The 19387-nt window shown below is 32.7% G+C and overlaps 1 protein-coding gene across 1 annotated transcript in view; it reads left to right on the top strand.

Moving 5' to 3' along the window:
• The window catches only part of LOC107455141 (FH1/FH2 domain-containing protein 3-like), a gene marked incomplete at its 3' end in the record, with an annotated part of 229904 nt that overhangs the window by 178771 nt on the left and 31746 nt on the right, over positions 1-19387 (top strand). Inside the window, 1 exon segment of the mRNA XM_071180913.1 lies at positions 9052-9110. Coding sequence (XP_071037014.1) covers positions 9052-9110 — 59 coding nt within the window.

Below are 19387 nucleotides of genomic sequence, written 5' to 3'. Positions count from 1 at the left end.
TCTAATATAAGGGCAACAACCCCTATATTTTGGTGGATTTATTTGTCAAGAAAGCAGGAATAATGAGAACATATTGTGCACAAGATTTTATTTTAGTAAATAGATTAGTAAATAGTAAATAGATTTAGTAAATAGATTTATTTTAGTAAGCCGAAGTCACATCCCCGCTCTCCCGGCTGGAGAGGGGGGACAAAGTTCCAGTCAGATCCGACGGAGTTTAGCTTGTAAACATTATACACCAAAAAGTCACGCAAAAACATTGCTCCTGCATTTTATAGGATGATTTTAGTTGTAAAGAGGCCCAGTCATATGCCTTTTTCTGTGTATTCTTACGCCTCATCAATTTATTTATTAGTCATAGCAAATCGTTTAATCTTTCCATATATATGGAAGTGAAAGATCTTAAAATAACTTCTCTTTTGAAGTATAAATCTAATTATTATTCATTGGCATGTTTTTAGCCTTGAAGTCCCAAAATAGAATTTCTACCCTTATCTTTTACTAAAGATATTTTATGAAAACGAATGAAGTTTTAATGCTTTTATTAATACAAAAGTATTTAATTTTTGTATTACATATATATATATATACATATATGCGAATTACGTAGTTGGAAAGTAATTTGTTTGCGATTTGATGTTTTAAACCCATTTTTTTCAACGTTTGAAACTTGGTGGCTTTTAACTTGAACTCAATTACTAAATATGACGTACGAATGATGTGAAAAGAGCTAAAAGTACATTTGAGATCTGAGATAATGTGTCACAAAAAAAAGAGTAAATATTCATGAAATATTTTGTTTCCTTTCGTTTTCTCGAAGAGAGAGAGAGGGATGAGAAGATGGAAATATCCGTGTCATCCGCCCACGCACCTCTAGTGTCATCTAACCTGGTTCACTTTCTTTTTTGTCAATCGGTAGGCTTTAAAAAGGTTTTTCGAATCTCTTTTCGCCAATGAATAAACCTCAGTTTGAATTCCTTACAATTGAAGCAAAGCTTTCAATTTTTAACCTGCCTGTAAAGAATTATTTAGACTTTAGAACAGCTAAAATATTTTAAAAGTTATTAAACATTTTTAAGAAATCGCCAATTTTTGGCGATATTTTTCAGCTTAGAGGAAAATCATCAGGGTGCGTAGTGTTTTTAAAAAGTGCTTAAAGGTTCTTAATTTCGAGTTTCGTTTCTTAAAAGCCCTGAAAGGTGCTTTTTTCATGGGTTGTTTTTTAAAAAGTGCTTGATATTCCCTCTTTCAAAATGAGAATTTTTCTTGAGCATGTTGATTTTCGCTTCGAATTATGTAAAATTTAACGTTATGCACCATTTTTAGAATAAACGTAGAGAACGCAGGCTAAACTTGACCCAACGGTCATGTGTAACTGTTGCAAACTCATATCATTTAAGAAAATAGCATATCCCCCCCCCAAAAAAAAACATCATTTCACGTGATTACAGAGCCTTCGAAAAACAACTTATGCAATAGTTAAATGCCTCGCTATAATTTGCTATCAGGTACTTTAAGAAGAAGATTACAGATACCCTCACATGTGACCTATGACGTCACCTCCAACTGATCGGTTATAATTGTTTGATGAGTCATAGCGTAAAAATCTTTTTCTGCTTCTTCGACATTTGGAATCCAGTTGTACAAAGCAAAATACAAATTTAAATAAGAAGTAGATTTTTAGGAATACTTTGATTGCATATTAAAAAATTCTGGCCACAAAATTGGCAAATGTTGCTGTTGTTGTTGTTGTTGTTAATCACGACGCACTAGAGCTGCACAATGGGCTATGGGCGACGGTCTGGGAAACATCCCTGAGGATGATCCAAAGACATGCCATCACGATTTTGATCCTCTGCGGAGGGGATGGCACCCCCGCTTTGGTAGCCCGACGACCTGCGCGCGAAGTCGAGCACCTTACGGTAGCACAGTTTAACGAGGACCAATACCGCACACCCTCGGTCCCTACGCAGACTGATCCAAGTGGTCACCCACCCGAACACTGACCGCAGCCAGTGATGCTTGACTTCTGTGATCTGCTGAGAACCGTGTCTTAACGATCAGTCCACTACGGGACTAATTGACAAATGTAAATAATATTGTCCAAATTGAGTGGTTTCAAAAAGTTAAATCGGAGAATATATTCGAGAAAAATTCTTAATCGCACATGCTAAATTATATTCACAAAATACGAAAAAAAAACGAAATAAAAGAGAGCAACATACACTATTAATTTAGTATTTGAATAAATATTTTCTTGGATGCAAAACCTAAGAAATAATTTTTTTTTTTTGCACCGTTGGTGTATTAAATTTCACAGAAACGTAGAAATTAGGTTTTTTTTTTAACGAAAGAAAAGTATTTTGATAGAGTTTTACGAAAATTGTAAGCAAAAAAAAAATTACCCGCCGGACCGCCAATTGGAAACCACTGTTCTAGACCATAGATCGAAGAATATCTATTTTTATTGATCTATGAATAAAAAATTGAAACTATTAAGAATAAAAATAAGTACACGGGGAGGTAAACCGTTCTGTCCCACTTTTTTTCTGGCATATTTCTTTTAAAATACGTAAAAGATTATTTCTTTTCTTCTTCCATTTCAGTGTCGTGAATAATAATTGAAAGTGAATTGTGAGTGACGTGTTGTTAAGTGGGAAACACGAGATCTTTTACAAAAAACGCCCATCCCTATCACTTTTAAGAGGGCGGACAACAACACCACTTTTTGAATAACACATTCAGTTAGTTTGACAGAAAAGTCGACGGTAGTAATGAGGGCAGCTCAGCTACAACTACTCTAGTCGCTACATTTTTTGTACTGTACTACTTTTTTTTTTTTTTTTACAAAAGTAGCGTAGTAAGAAGTAGTGCAATATAACAAAATTAAAAAAAAAACAATAATTGGAGTACTTTGAACTATAAATTTGATATGAATTAATTATCTACACCGAAGAGCCATTACATTATGACTACTCTGCTAATAACATGTAGGACCACCTTTAGCCCTCAAAACTGCTAGCACCCGCCGTGGCACTGATTCCACAAGGTGCTGATGGGTAGTCTGAGGTATCTGCTACCAAGCGCTCACCAACTGGTTCTGCAATTCAGTCACAATGCGAGGGGGTTAGCATGGCAGCATGAATTTGATTTTCCAAGTAGGACCACAAATGCTCTATTGGATTAAGGTCAGGTGAATTTGGGGGCCAAGACATGACTTGAAAGTCACTGGAATGTTCCTCGACGATTCGACCCTTATAACACGGTGCTGTTGGTGAACACCATCCCCCGCAGTAAAAACTGTTGCCATGAATGGGGGAACTATGTTCAAGTAGCTTACAGACGTGAGGGATTGTTCTATGAGGATGATGGGTCCTAATGTGCCCCATGAAAACATTGTTCCTGGGCGAGAAACCATGAAAACCTGGCGAGGCCATTGTTATAGATGGTCATGATGTAATGACTCTTCGGCGTATATTCTAATGTTTGATTTAAAGTGCGTAGAATGATTCATTCAAAACGGGAAGAAAAGACGAAATAATCATTTGAATCATGTATCAGTCTAAACTGTTCTAACTGAAGTAAATTTAATACGAACAGAAACTTGTAGTTCTATTTCACCCGCATAGATACGCGAAAGTGGCGCCCACTTATGAAACTAATATGAATGAACTATCTCTTAACCGCTTATCCCTGATGATCCCGAGTAACTCGGGTATGTATATATTTTATTTTATAACCGTCGTTGAACAGCCTAGCAAATTTTTGGGGGTTAATGTTCAACTCCGGAGCCTTGTCATTTTGAACCCAATCCAGAAGACAAGGGAACTCCTGGATCGAGTATTAAGAGACATTTGCCTTCGTGGAGGACTTTTTTGATGGAGCTAACCCACATTTGCGTTACATGGAGAGGAAGACCACGAGAACCTCCCACGGTTAGCCTCACGGCGAGGGGATTCTAAAGCATGATCCGTCTACCACTGAGGATATTTCACATCAGCACTGTGGTCGGTGGAAGCCGGATGCGGAATTCGTATCAACCAGCCATCGCCGGGATCGAAACCCGGTTCAGAAATATGAAATTTTATTAATTTATTTCAAAAATTACTATGAATTTTTAAAAATCCCTAAAATTCTCTATGCGTAAAATACGCAACCATTATTATGAAACTATATGACTTCTTAAAATCGACTGGATTTTTCCCTATCCATGTTGGAAGCTATGATGGTATAAGCAAATGAGCTGTTTTATTTGACAATAATGAATGAAATATTACAGTGACTAGGTGGAAAGTTATGAATTTTTTTATTTTTTTTACGCTCTTTTTCATTCAGAATGTTTGGGTCTATTTGCAAAACTATTACTTGAAAGAAACGTAAGACAAAGTATGTCGGTTTATTTTAAGGATGTTCATTTAAAAAAAAAAAATGAGGTCGTTTAGATTCCTCCGCATCAGTAAGATAGATAGCTGCTATCTTTCCTATCTTTCTTCCCGTAGAAGAAGACTTCACTTTTTCCAGTGTGCAATCCATCTCATCTAACAATGTTACCTAAAAATATGTAAGTTCTTTTTGGTAACAGCTTTATTATCGAAGAATAAATGCTTTTTGTTTTGCCCAACTCGTTGTTTTTGTGCATTAAAAATGAATGGAAGCGTGGCAGAGAGAGAGAGAACAATTGTTGATGAATCTATTATCATGTTTGGAAGAGTGTAATAAAGTGATCAGACGCGAGTCTAAAGAATGGAATCAGAATAAAAATGGTGTTCAAAGAAGAAAAAAAAGAATCTCCGAAGTATGGGGGGAGGGGAGGTGTATTTAAGCTTGGTTAACGAAGCGTGCTTACTTTTGGTAAACCGTTTTATCAATTTTTTCTTCTTTTTTTTTTAACGTTTAGTTATAACTGTAATTTTTTCTTTCTTTCTTTCTTTCTGCAAGCGTCATGATTGAATGGATGAGATGGGGGAAAATTTAACTTAAAAAGAGCCGTCTCGTGAGTGAGAAAGGGTAGGAAAATTAATATTTTTTATTAATTAGTAGAACCCAGATTTTAATGACCTAAAAATTTTCAACTAGTGCTCTTAAAAAGGGCAAAAAATGCTCTAAAAATGCGAAAAGAGCGTTAAAAATGCCTTATGGCGTGGCTCAAATAAAGTAAAAATATTGAACTAAAACAATGTTTTACTCTTTAAAATTATTATGAGTCATTTCAAAAAATATAAGGCAATGCAATACTTGTTCTACGTTCATTAAAGTTTGAAAAAATATGTTTTATATCCTAAAATAGCAACAAAAAAAGGAAAAAAGGAAAGCTGTAACAAAGATTTTATATCAATAATGGAAAAACATAATGGCATGCAGGTGGTATTGAGAGTTACAATATGAAATGTAAAATTATAAGACAAATCTTGCATTTCATGTCATAAAAATGTCCCAAAAAATAATAAAAATTGGAAAAAATTTAACAAAAAACTTAAAAAATTGCTTTAAAAAGCAAAATACGCCCCAAAATGTAAGAAAAAATGCCCTATGAATCTAACAATATGCTTTAAAGGACAAAAAATGCAAAAAAAAATGCAAATGTCACCAAAATCCGGACCTTATTAATTAGGTTATGATTAAAGAACAACTTTTTTTTAAAAAAAAAAAAAAGTTTAATTTTGAGAGGTAGAATTTATTTATTAGGAAGAGCTCTTCAAATTGCAAAACCAAGTTAAATAAAAATCAGAGGTAACAAAAAGAATAAAATATTAAAAATATTAAATCTGAAATTAAAATCATTAAAACCTGATTAACAAATGAATATTAATCATAGTTTTTTATTTTTATTTTAGGTACATTTAAACAAAAAAAAAAATTTTTTTTAAAATTACGTTATTTTAATTTAATAATTTTCTTCGTCTCTTTTCATTATTCTGTAATTTTTCCCTTGTTTTCTTTACATTTTTAACTTATTTTATGAGTTCTATATACTTGCAGCTTGTGTGCAGTAAACAAAATTAATTTTCTTCATTTTTCTCTTTATCCTTTTTGTATTTCTTTCTTGTGCTATACATATATACATAATACTTTCAAAGGGTAGATAATCATAGAGAATTTGGCTAATTCAAATAAATAAGTATCTTATTAGTTTATTTAAAAGCTTACGTTGGAATTTTCCATGGATGAGAATGATGGTTTCCCCATAAGCAGGAATGGCACAGATTTAACTAGCCACGAAAATATGAAAAAAGCCACCCATTTTCCTGCTATTTAACCGGGAATTGAGTGCAGGAATATCCCTAACTTGATCAGACGTCATTCAAATGGGAAAATTTTAAAGATTTGGATAGGTTCAAAGCTATTCAGACGATAGGGGAATTTTTAGGATCTATTTTAAGTCTATGATTTAATATAAAAATACTGGTATGAGACATTCTTTATATATATCTATACACTCTATAACAAACAAATCGACGCACCAAGAAGGATTGAAACGAATTGGTGGATAGGAAGACAATGTACAGAATAGTAAATGATTAAAATTTCAGAACAATTGAATAATTTATTGCAGAGTTACAGTAACAAGTTCAATAAGGTGTTGACCCACCTCTAGCCTGGATACAAGCTGTCACACGTCGTGGCATAGACCGATAAAGCTCCCGGATGGTCTCTTGCGATATTTACTGCCAAATTCGATCCAATTGTCGAACGAGGTCATCAACATTCCGGTGCCAGATGCAATCACCTTTCCATCCTATCCCGGACATGCTCGATGGGAGAAAGATCTGGTGATCTGCCAGACCAAGGAAGAGTTTGACAAGCTTGCAGACAGTTCATAGCAACACCTGCCGTATGTGGTCTGGCATTGTCCTGCTGAAAAACCAGCCCAGGGCGCTGCCAAAGGAACGGTAGCAAAACAGGTCTTAGGATATCGTCGACGAACCGCTTTGCAGTAAGTGTACCTCTAATGACGACCAAAGGGGTCCGGCTGTCAAAGGAAATGGCACCCCAGACCATGATGCCTTGTTGAGGGTCGGTGTGGCGTGCAATGGTGAAGGCAGGATCCCCCCTCTGCCCGGTGCGTCGAGTCTTTTGTTATAGAGTGTATGTATATATATATATATTTTTGTTTCATATTTATTTATATTAAAAATGTCAATTCAATTTTATAAAACAAATATATTAAATTAACAAACTAAATTTCCAGCATTTTTTTTTGTTTTCCATTCTAATTAATTTAATCATTAAGTCTAAATTTTCTTTTTCTTTCTAACATTTGTAGCAACAAAGAAAACATTTTGTAGATACGATGAAAGNATAACTCTCATGATTTCTAAATGTGAGTACCATTAACTTGTTTTTGATCTCATTTGATGTGGCGTAAAAATATAGAAAAGAAAAACATTGTCTGCAAAGCAATTTTAAAGTTTCTTCCTTTTTTTTTTACCCCATACCCTTCATAAATTCAAAATGGCAACCAAAGCTAGATTCTCATTTTGGAACTGAGCGAGACATTTCAGGGCCATTTCTAAATTTCGTCAAAACTATTTCCTTCTTCAACTATTTCGGAAGTGGCTTCTTACAATTGGGGGAGAGGGGGGGGATTTCACGAACTATGTTAAGATTCCAGTTTGATCGTTAGACTAGAAAATATTTATGATTCCATTGAAATACGTCATTCCTTCCTATTATTTCGAGAGGTGGTAAAAATGATGTGTCGAGATATTTCACAACGCTGTATTGTTTCCTACCCGAGTCATGTGGTGAGTGAATCAATCGATATCCTTATTCCTAGAATAAGTACGGGGCTTGGATTCCTTTAAAAAAATTTTTTTTACCTCTCGTAATACATTCCAATTCGTATCTATCCAATGGCCAAAGGTCAACGTTCCTGTTATGTCTTTTTTTTCTTCTTTTTTTTGTTGTTACAATCATCCCTACTTTCATCGAATTTAGAACAAAGAAAGCGAAGAATCAGATTCGCGTGACATCATGATGATGTGACTCCGATCGGATCGTCGAGATTTTTTGGCGGAACGGGAGATATTCTCGGAATTCTCGTCGACGTGTCTCGATTCATACTTTAAGAGGAAATCTATCGGGAATGTTTACTTAGTATGGCTAAAAAAAAAAAAAAAATAATTCTGAACTATCTCAAATAACAGTTCTTGACAAAAAGGATTCAAGATCTGGCAGTGTAGTTTTTGTCATGTGACACGTCAGGTTTTTGTGATTGCTTGTCTTTTGAGTGCTTTCAAACGTGCGCACAGTGTGCCAGCATCCAAGGTTTCGTGGCTAAAATTAGTATTTCTTTAAAATTTGGGGGCTTTTATGGAGGGGTTTTTATGTGCAGGTAAATTGAATTCATGGTTGATATTTTGGAATACAGTAAAAATACCCCCCAAAAAAGAAAAAATGGCGGCCTAAATAGGACGAGGAAAAATACAAAAAAATTATATAGTACGTTTAAATAATTAAATATAGCCATGAAAATATAATCATTTTCGTAATTTTATATTAAAAATGAAAAGCAAATTATATTTCCGAAGTAATATTACAAAATAACGCGAATTAATTAAAAAAATAACGCGAAAACATGAAGGAAAAGAATCATAATTTTTGTTTTTCGGCCCCAATATAAAATAGGCCCCATTCTCCAAACGAATGCTAAAACTCATTCTTGCATCCAATTTTTTTAAAAAAAATAAATGATGCCAACCCAATCATTCACAAAAATGTTGTGAAATTATTTGTATTCCGAATTGTAAATTATATTTCTGAAGTAATATTACATCATAACGCGAATTAATTAAAAAATAACGATAAAACATGAAGAAAAAAAACATAATTTTTGTTTTTCGATCCCAATATAAAATAGGCCCCATTCTCCAAACGCAAGGTAAAACTCATTCTTGCATCCAATTTTTTTTAAAAAAAATAAATGATGCCAACCCAATCATTCACAAAAATGTTGTGAAATTATTTGTATTCAATATTAATTGATTATATTCTTTAATTTATACAAATTCTTCTATTTAATAAGTAATGATATTTTTCTTCTCTTTATAGTCGGAAGAACGCCATCATTCTGAGGACGCAACTCTCTGTACGAGTGCATGCCATCATTGGTTAGTTACATTTTTCTATCTATGCGAACATTTTACAAAGATTCCCGGTTATTTTATCGAATTCCTTAAAAAAAAATTTAAAAAACGATTTTATATTTAATTTATTTTAGAACTTGATTTATTTTTTACTTTAGCCATTCCAAAAATCTTTTTTTATTTTTTATTATTCTACCAGTTCTAGAAATCGATGTTTTATTTTACCTATTCTAGAAATCGATTTTTTTTAAAATCTATTCTAGAAACCGATTTTTATTTTATTTTATCTATTCTAGAAATTGATTTTTATTTTACCTATTCTACCTATTCTAGAAATCGATTTATTTTTATTTTACCTATTCTACTTATTCTAGAAATCGATTTATTTTTATTTTACCTATATTTGAAACCGATTTTTATTTTATTTTATCTATTCTGGAAATTGATTTCTATTTTACCTATTCTAGAAATCGATTTATTTTTATTTTACCTATTCTAGAAACCGATTTTTATTTTATTTTATCTATTCTAGAAATTGATTTTTATTTTTTTATTTTACCTATTCTAGAAATCGATTTATTTTTATTTTACCTATTCTAGAAACCGACTTTTATTTTATTTTATCTATTCTAGAAATTGATTTTTATTTTGCCTATTCTACCTATTCTAGAAATCGATTTATTTTTATTTTACCAATTCTAGAAATCGATTTTTATTTCATGTCATCTATTCTAGAAATTGATTTTTATTTTACCTACTCTAGAAACCGAATTTTTTTTTTTCGTTACACATACCAAATACCGTTTTTAGTTTTGTTGTTGTTATTTTGTTGTTACCCCATACCCTTAATAAATGTATGTTTTTTTTTATTTCACTTATTCAAAACATAATTTTTTTTTTTTTTTACTTCCCCTATTCTAATTTCTTATTTATAAATTTTTATTTTAATAATTCAATGAATAGATAAAATAGTGTGCTTAAGTGTTAATTTAAGTTTATTTTAATTTTTTTTACAGGCATCACTCTATACAAATTATTAATACGAAGAAATTGAAGCATTTCCACAAAAAATATGCTAATATCAAATTAGTTTTTAATAAATGTATATATCCCCTGAATTTATTTGTTAATACTATCGACTAAAGAATTAGCCAACGGAGTGAGATCATAAAATTCCGAAATCTGTGTTATTTAAGTGTGAAATTCTTAAGGTATGAGAGAGGAGGGGGAATTGTTCGAATTCCTTTCCGAGGAGATCGTCGTGCATAACTTGAATGACCTTGACTCCTGATGACTTCACCGGACAGGTGTTTGTTGGGGGATTCCACCCTGACCGACTTCTCTCCTGGTTTTGTTAGAAAAACTATGGGGGGAGGTTTCGTCAGGCCTCCACAAGGAAAATATTGGGAACTTAAAAATCTCCTAATATAACAGGAAGGATGCAGGGAATTTTTCCTTACACTCTGGGAAAATACAGAGATTTGTATTTCTTATTTTCGTCTTTTAAAAGTGGTGTCCACCGCAATCTGTGGGATATTTAACCATGATAGTTCAGCTATTTCGAGTGTTGCGATCGCGAATAGTTATATTTGTTTCGAGTAGGTTAGGCTCTTTCTTATTTCTTCGTGATTTTCCAGAAATTAGTATAGCAAGCTACACTAATATAGGTCACTCAATAGCAAAGTGACTTTGTGTGTTTCCTCTTAGTATAGTGTGTATAATATGTAATGTAATGGGGAAATATGATATAATAGGGAAATACGATATAATAGGGAAATAAGATGTAATGGGGAAATATAATATAATAGGGAAATACAATATAATGGGGAAATATAACTGAAAGTTTGATTAGTTGATCCACTGATTAATCCTATTCATTTATAAATTCGTTGACCTGTTGATTCGCTCATTCGTTAATATGTTTAGATTCGCTGATTCCTCCATAAGTTAATTTTTTTTTTAAATTTTCCAGTTCATTCGTATATTGATCCGATTATTCATTGATTTGATAAATCGCTCATTAATTCATTTTCTCATTTACAAATTCGTTCCCAGAAGCCTTTTTATTTAATTCGGTTACTTACTATTATATGTGTAGTAAGGATTGATTACTATATATGTATAAACTAGTAAGAACGCATTCCTTCGCATTTTCTACAAAAAACTGTTCGAAATTTTTTTTTTTATTTCGGTTATTTACGGTACAACTCATATCCGGGTGTGGAAGACTAACCAGGATTAAGACAGTTAAGTCTGAAATTGTTTGACTTAAGGAACAATTTTTATAGTGTTCGTTCAGGGTACTTTTTTCTTTTTTTATTATTATTCGGAGATCGTGTTTCCTACAAACGTTTCTGCAGATTTTAAGCTCGCTATTTTAAACATTGAAATCTTTTCTTATTTTATTTTTTTTAATCGCATAATAAGGCAAAGGAACAAAAAGGAAGCTTTCATTTAAATAAAAATATTATCTTGTTCTGTCAGAACCAAAGTGGTTGCGACTTGTTCCGAGATTGGTTCATAAAGTATAAGCGTAAAGAGCGCTTCACTATTTAGATTACAGAGTAAAAATAATAGCACTCGATACGTAAGAAGGCATGTTTTCCCTTAAAAGTATTTCAGTTTTTATCAACAAGAAAACAAACAAAAAAATGTTTAAAAATTATGTGCATTTATTTGTGCTTTATTCACACTTTTTTTTTCCATCAATCTAATTTTTACTTATTTACTTTCTCTTTTTTCCCCTCCAGTTTTCTGCGATCTTTAAATTACTATTTTTGTTTTTAGTTCTTACAGTAGAGTTTGGAAAGAGCTCATTTTAGCCAATTTTTACCACATTTATATCAACTTGCCTTTCGTGTATGTCTGTTCGGGTGGTATTTTGTAATCGATTTTAAACTAACTTCCCGACTAGCTACAGACTTCAAATGTGGCACATAGTTCAGAATTGGATGACAATGCATGAAAATGAAAGGAAAAAAAGACATACAAAGTAAAATTAATATTTTCGCGATTGTCTTTTGTTGTCGATTCGATTATTTCAAATGAGTGTCACATGTCAGTTCATAAGTTTTGCGTACAGAGAGTGAAAAAATTGAGATTTTGGAAGTGAGTACAAAAAAAAAATCGAAATAAAAATTTATATTTTTAAAAACCACGTTTTTGTAGTGGAGAATAATAATTAAAAAACAAAAATTTGAAAAACGAAAAGCGTGGTGCGCATGAAATACACAACAGTACATATACACATTTTCTTACTCATACACACGCACAGCCACATGCACATCCACATATACATCCTCATACACATGCATATACACAAACATATTCCCCATACACATCCACATTCAGATACATTTACAGATATAAATATTCTCATGCGCACATATACACACACTAATATAACATTACTGTTATGTATTTCATGCACCCCACGTTTTACGTTTTTCAAATTTTTGGTTTTTTAATTATTATTCTCCACTACAAAAACGTGGTTTCTATAAATATTATTTTTTATTTTGATTTTTTTTAAAATGAATATCAAAGATTTATGATTTAAGTTTGAATTATATTCACTTTGTGAAAAATATTTATGTTGTCATAAAATAATTTTACTCTATAAGCATTTCATCTTTATTCTACCTGAAAATAAATATGACATTAAAAAAGTAAGATAAGCACGAAAGGGGGGGGGTGAATAGTGTGACTTTGCATTCATAGTATACCGCTATAAAAATGGATACTAATTGAATATTTCTTTTACGCAGACGAAATGAAATATTTTCCTGTTTGAAACTATTAAAAGAATCAACATTTATTTTGTTTATCGTCATCGCAGGTGAATATAAAGCTGAAGTGCAATTAGAATTCATTTAGATAAAATTCATTACACGAATTTTCAAATGAAACTTTTGCATCAAGGGTTAAGTATGAAATGTATAGTGCAAAGAATTAAAATAAAACTTGAATTCCATCGAAGGAATAGTGCAGAGCAGTGGCGACTCAGGGAATAGAGAGCTCGCTTCCCGATGGGGTGACCCGGGTTCGAATCTCATCCATCGCTGGTTGATTCGAATTTCGCACCGTGCTGACGAAAAAAACAAATATCCTTAGTGGTAAACGGATCATGGGTTAGAGTCTGGCTAACCGTAGGATGTTTTCGTAGTTTCCCTCTCCATGTGAAGCAAATGCGGATTAGTTTTATCAAAAAGCTCCCTTTGCCTTCTTGATAGAGTTCAAAATAGTAAGGCTACGGAGTTGAACATCGATTGCCGTAAACTCAAAATTGAGCCAGCTATACGTGTATTATAGGTGCATTAACATGCAACGTTTAAATTCTGAGCCGTGATGGCTCATGGAATAGATTGTTCGAGGTGAACCAGGTTCGAATTTCAGCGATGGCTGGTCGGTACTGATTTAGAATCCGGCTCGCACCGACCACAGTGCTGACGTGAATTATCCTCATTGGTAAGCGGATCATGGCTTTGATTCCCCTTGCCATCAGGCTAAGCATGGGAGGTTTTCGTAGTTGTCCTTTCCACGTAACGCAAGTGCGAGGTAATCACAAAAAGTCCTCCACGTAGGCAAATGTCTCCCAATACTTGATGCTGTTTCCTTGTCTTCTAGATTGGGTTCAAAATTACGAAATGAACAATGATTGTCGTAAACTCACATTTGGACCAGCTGTTCAACAGCGGTTATAAAAAGGAATGGTGCAAAGTATTAAAATCAAACTTCAATTCAATCAAAAGTCTAAGTGTAAAGTATGAGTATAAAACTTGAATTGTATAAAGTACGAAGGTCCACATTTACAGTATGAAGTATTCAAATAGAACTTTTAGCTGTATGAAGTGCAAAAGTATTTCAATAATTGCACCTTAACAAGTGCTAAAATCTGAGTGCAATCAATCAACAAGTAATATAAAAACATTTAAACTCAATTCATACTCAGATCAACAAAGAAACATTTTACAGTACACTCTTCGATTATCCGTGCGCGGATTATCCGGTTTGCGGATTATCCGTGCTCATTCCGGAGTCACACAGAAAATATAAAGAGAAACATTTTCAAGATTAAAAAAATTTGATTCATTAAGTTATAACACCACCAAATTTTTGGAAGCAATATTCGTTATTGGATTGCAATATATGGAATTTCAGCAGCGTGGTCAAAGGTAAAATCGTCTACGTTATCACGATCTTGGAGAAAGATCATACCGCTTGATGAACAATCCTCTTCAGATTTTCAAGAAAAATATGATAACAGTATTCTCGAACAAGCAAAAGAAATCTAAGGTTTCGAAATTCTTGACGAANTTACAATTTTTTCTCATTTATTTAGTATTAATTAATTCATTAAATTTAATGAATGAATTAATATTTGAAAAAACTGTATTAACATCAAGTTCAAAAAAATGTGACGCTGAGCGGTAGGGCTTCGCGTTGTCGTGCCACAGGTCCCTGGTTCGATCCTCGGGCCGGGCAAGGTTGACTCAGCTTTTCGTCCCTTCAGTGAGTCGATAAAAGGAGTACCAAACATGCTTGGGAGCTAAACACTGGGGGTTCCGCGTTGGGCTGACCACCCAACCCATGGGTGCAAGTCTTCCGTCCCCAGGACGGATTTCCGTCTTTCGAAAATGTCCGCGGACGGAAGTAAGACGGAAACAAGACAGACTCGAATGCGTAAATCGGAATTTTTTTTTCTTCTTTCTGTCCTTAAAAATATTTTTTAGGTCTACGTTATGGGTCTACTTTCTTATGTCCTGTTGTTATTTTATCAAAAGACAGATGAATAAATATTTTTTGTACAGTATTTAAACTTGATGTATTATGGTAAAGCTTTCTTAGATAGTTTGCATACGTCGAGGAGGTATTGCGTATGCTTGGCATAGATGCCAACTTGCTCCGGACGGCAAATATATATCTTAAAGTGGTAGTTTATCAATTGTGATTTTTGGTTTAATAAATTCAATTTAGTAGATTTTTATCCACCACTATTTCTAAATAATTCGTAGGCTTATAGAATTCACCACTTTATAATAAATATGTCATGCCATACCGTTTAAAACGCAAGCAAAAATAGTCAAATATTTTCAAAATGTACTTTGTAGTTACTTACCGTTTTTTTAATTATTTTGGCTTGTCCGGAGCAGTTGGCATCTCTGGTTTGGTATTTCAGTCTAAAAACTTTTCAGTCTTTGCTTTTTTTCCAACTTGCACCCCCGGAACATTTCCTCTTGCACCTCAGGTCAAGAAAACTGAGATGGGCCCTCTATGGGCTGTCGCGCCACTGAGTTTAGTTTAAAAAAATGTATTTGAACTTTAATAAAAAGTATTTTATTAACGATTGAAAAGTGGAATAAGATATATATAGGGAGAGTATGGGACTAATGGAAGGAATTGGAAGAAGAAGAAATAATAATTTTATTAGACATCGTGCCATTTGGCAATGTTTTCTCCTTAGCCATAAAAACCGCTGCGTAGCATAACAGCCATTTCCCCAGTTGGGTGTTATTAATGTAAGGTCGTTTCGCTCTTGTCGCTTCCTCGACGCCGTGATTTGTAGAGCATATATTCCTTCATATCTCGAGTAAATAAATCCCGCTGTTTATATATATATATTTTTTCTCGGCTGCTTTCGCTTTTCCATTCTTTTTTAACTATTTAATAATTGCTTTACGCTTTATTTTGTTGGCGTCAAGAACTGAAACACGAAAAACAAACTAATGATAACCATAATCGTGTTCCATAGTGATAGGGTTAAAGTTTAGGGGGATATCAATTTTCTACTTAGTATTTATTCGTTTAGGACAGTGGTCGGCAAAGTGCGGCTCCAGAGCCGCATGTGGCTCTTTGGCTCCTTAAGTGCGGCTCGGGCACAAATATCCACGGAAGGCGCAATAATATTTCCATTAAAAAAAAAACTTAGTAAGAAAAAAATTACATCTTATTTTGATAAATTAAAATTCTTCTATAAATCGAGAACATGTATAATTTTTTGTTTAAGTTAAAAGATAGATAGGTAATTAGAATTTTATATTGTTGTAAAAATACGTAACGAACATCGAGTTTAATTTTATTAATTTTCGTAAACGTAAACGCAAACCATGTACAAGCTACCGGCTTAAATTGTTCGTATGTTTTCGGCGTACTCCGGTGTGATACAAAGGTACCACAAGCATGCGCGCATACTTTTTCTAAAGTAGTGGGGGTACAAATTGGCTTAAAATTAAAAACAACATACAAACCTGACTTACTCAAACTTTCCAAGGAGATGCAAGCACATTGTTCGCATTAATAAATATTTATTAAGTATGAAATTTAGTTTTATTTAGTGTACTACTTATTTAATGTAATAAAAGTTTACTAAACAAGCAGATTTGGCTCCTAACTTTTTTAAAAATTGTTGTAATGTTCATAGTTGGCTCTTTGGCTAATAAGTTTGCCGACCACTGGTCTAGGACAAGGGTTTCTAACTTACATCAGGCCGGGGGCCGCAACTTTATCAAAATTTTATGTAGGACTCTTTTATGTTTGAAGGAACATTAAATATTACTGTCAGATTTTTATCAAGTTGTCTACAAAACAAAAGTATCGAAATACAAATTAAAGTAAGAAGTAGATTTTCAAAAATATTTAATTGCATATTAAAAAATTCGGGCTACAATAACTATAATGTGCACCCATGTATGAAACAATTAATGTGCAATAGATATCTAGTTGTTAAGACATGAAACTGACATAGTAGCACACAAAATGTTCAATGGCAAAATTGAGGTTTGTCTGCTGCAACCACCAGAGAATAGATATTTACATTTTAAATTTAAATTTTACAAGTGCAGGGCTGATTGTGCTCCGGAAAAATTCCGGATTTCCGGACTTTTCGCTAACAGTGATCCGGAAGTTTCCGGAGATCGAAGGTCCAAGCGTTTAAAAAAATCATTGATCACAGAAGTTTCCGAAAATCAAATTTTCAAAGGTGGAACTTAAAAACACAGTTTATTTTATTTGTTTGTAAGGGAGAGCCAGAGATATACTTTATAAGCTTATATTCATGGTTAATATTCATTTTTTTTTATCAGTAAGTAGTTGTTATAATCATAAACTCAAGAAAGAAAGACATATTTGTAAATTTTAATTTCTTCTCCAGGTCATCTAGGTATGTGTAAGTGGTACAGGTATGTGTAAAATTTTAAAAATATTTTAATCACACTAAGAAATATTGAGAAAAAGGAAGAAAAATCTTGTTTTAATTTTTTTCAATTTAAACTTTTTTTTTAACTCAAGAAATTTTCCGGAATTTTGACTTGGGCTCACAATCACTCCTGTAAGTGTGTGTGTGTAAATATTTTCGTCCAAAATGAGTGATTTCAAAAAGTTAAATCGGAGAATTTCATCGAGAAAATTTCTGATACACACATGCTAATTTATATTCACAAAATACAAATAAATGAAATAATAAAGAGCAACATACACCATTATTTTTGTATTTGAATAAATATTTTCTTGGATTCAAAACCTGAGAAATAATATTTTTTTTGCACCGTTGGTATGATAAATTTCACAGAAACGAAGAAATTAGGTTTTTATGAAGGAAAAAAGTATTTTAAACCCATAAAGATTTTTTACGAAAATTGTCCGCAAAAAAATGACAGCTAATATGTTTTAGTTCGCGGGCCACAAAAAAGGGCTTCGTGGGTCGGATTTGGAAACCACTGGTCCAGGACGTGACTTTTCTGTTGAGGACGCCGTACCTCGGAAGAAAATGTTCGTCTCAAATTCTCTGATTTAAAAAGATAGAAAATGTTAAGTTCTGGCAGACCTAGAATTGTCATAAAGTTTCAATTGCTGGAAAAAAAAAGGCATTTAATTTTATATCATAAAAGTGAGTTAACGGTGAGAAGAGGTTTGTTTATTTGAAATGCTTGTTTTTTCTAAAGTAATTTGTTTTTTCTAATTTAATTTTCAACTCTAATGAAAGTAAATCATTAATATAGAATCGTCTTTTGTGCACTCTGACTGCATCGTTGTAGCGTTTATAAAAAGTGCTTAAAGGTGCTTATTTTCGATTTTTTTCTTATGGTGCTTATTTCGATTTTTTCATTGGATGTTTGTAAAAAGTGCTTCATTTTCCCTTTTTAAAAATTAGATTTTTCATTTACTGTGTTCGCTACGGATTATGCAAAAAGACACAGTTCACGTTGTCTTCACGTTTTCACAATTATTTCACCCTCAATCTACTTCGGCGTGTTGTCAGTCCGTAGCGTATGATAACGCCATTCTTTTTACATGATTCAAAATTTCATGATTTTTGACAATTGTCAAAAACAATGCCAAAAGGCTTTTTTGGCCATGGTTAAAACAAGATAAAACCGTCAATTGTCAAAAACTTTCCAACCCTGCCAAATTATATTTTTTTAAAGTGCTTTGAAATATTTTTTGAGTGCTTGAAAAGTGCTTATTTTTTGTTGAACTCACACAAATGTTTTGAACACATTTTAATCTACTTATTTGTTTTGTTAAATTTTTTTAAAAATATTTTTTCGTGTTTCCTTATTTCGCCTTTTCCGCAGATGTTTGCCTGGTCACTGGGAGAAGTTTTAATGGCCTCTCCTAAAGTTTTATTTTTTTTCAACACTAAGTCTATGGGAAATTCCGTGCCTTCCAAAAGTGGTCGTAAACAGAGGTGGTCATTTTATCTAACTCTGCGGGTAATAAACTATGAATTTTGAAAAAAATGTTTTCAAAACACAAACAAATTACAGCGGGTTTGTATTTTGATTTTTTTTTTTTTTTTGGTTAAAATTTGATTGTTGAAATTTTTATGATTTACTCTAGGTTTATCTGAATACACTTTTCTCTATACTTTAAAATACCAATGAAGGTAAAACAGGGTTCGTAGCGTTTTTAAAAAGTACTTAAAGGTGCTTATTTTCGATTTTTGTTTTTTAAGAGCCCTTAGAGGTGCTTTTTTTCATTGGGTGTTTTTAAAAAGTAATTAATTTTCCCTTTTTCAAAATGAGATTTTTCCTTTACTATGTAGATTGTCGCTTCGAATTATGCAAAAAGAAACGGTTCACGTTGTTTCATTCAACGTTTTCACAATGGGGTATAATATGAAAAAAACACAACTACTTCGATTTAGTAGGAACAACATATGACGCAATGCTAAACGAATGGAATTTAGTTGTTGTTTATTTTGTACACAGAAACTTCTTGGGTTATAACGTGTTTTAGTTGTTGTTGTTTATTTAGTTGTATTTAGTTTCAATAACTTTTCTTTATAATGCAATAAAATCTGG

Source organism: Parasteatoda tepidariorum, chromosome 5 (assembly GCF_043381705.1).
Source record: "Parasteatoda tepidariorum isolate YZ-2023 chromosome 5, CAS_Ptep_4.0, whole genome shotgun sequence".
Lineage (NCBI taxonomy): Eukaryota > Metazoa > Arthropoda > Arachnida > Araneae > Theridiidae > Parasteatoda > Parasteatoda tepidariorum.
This window is presented reverse-complemented; position numbering and strand designations above follow the sequence as displayed.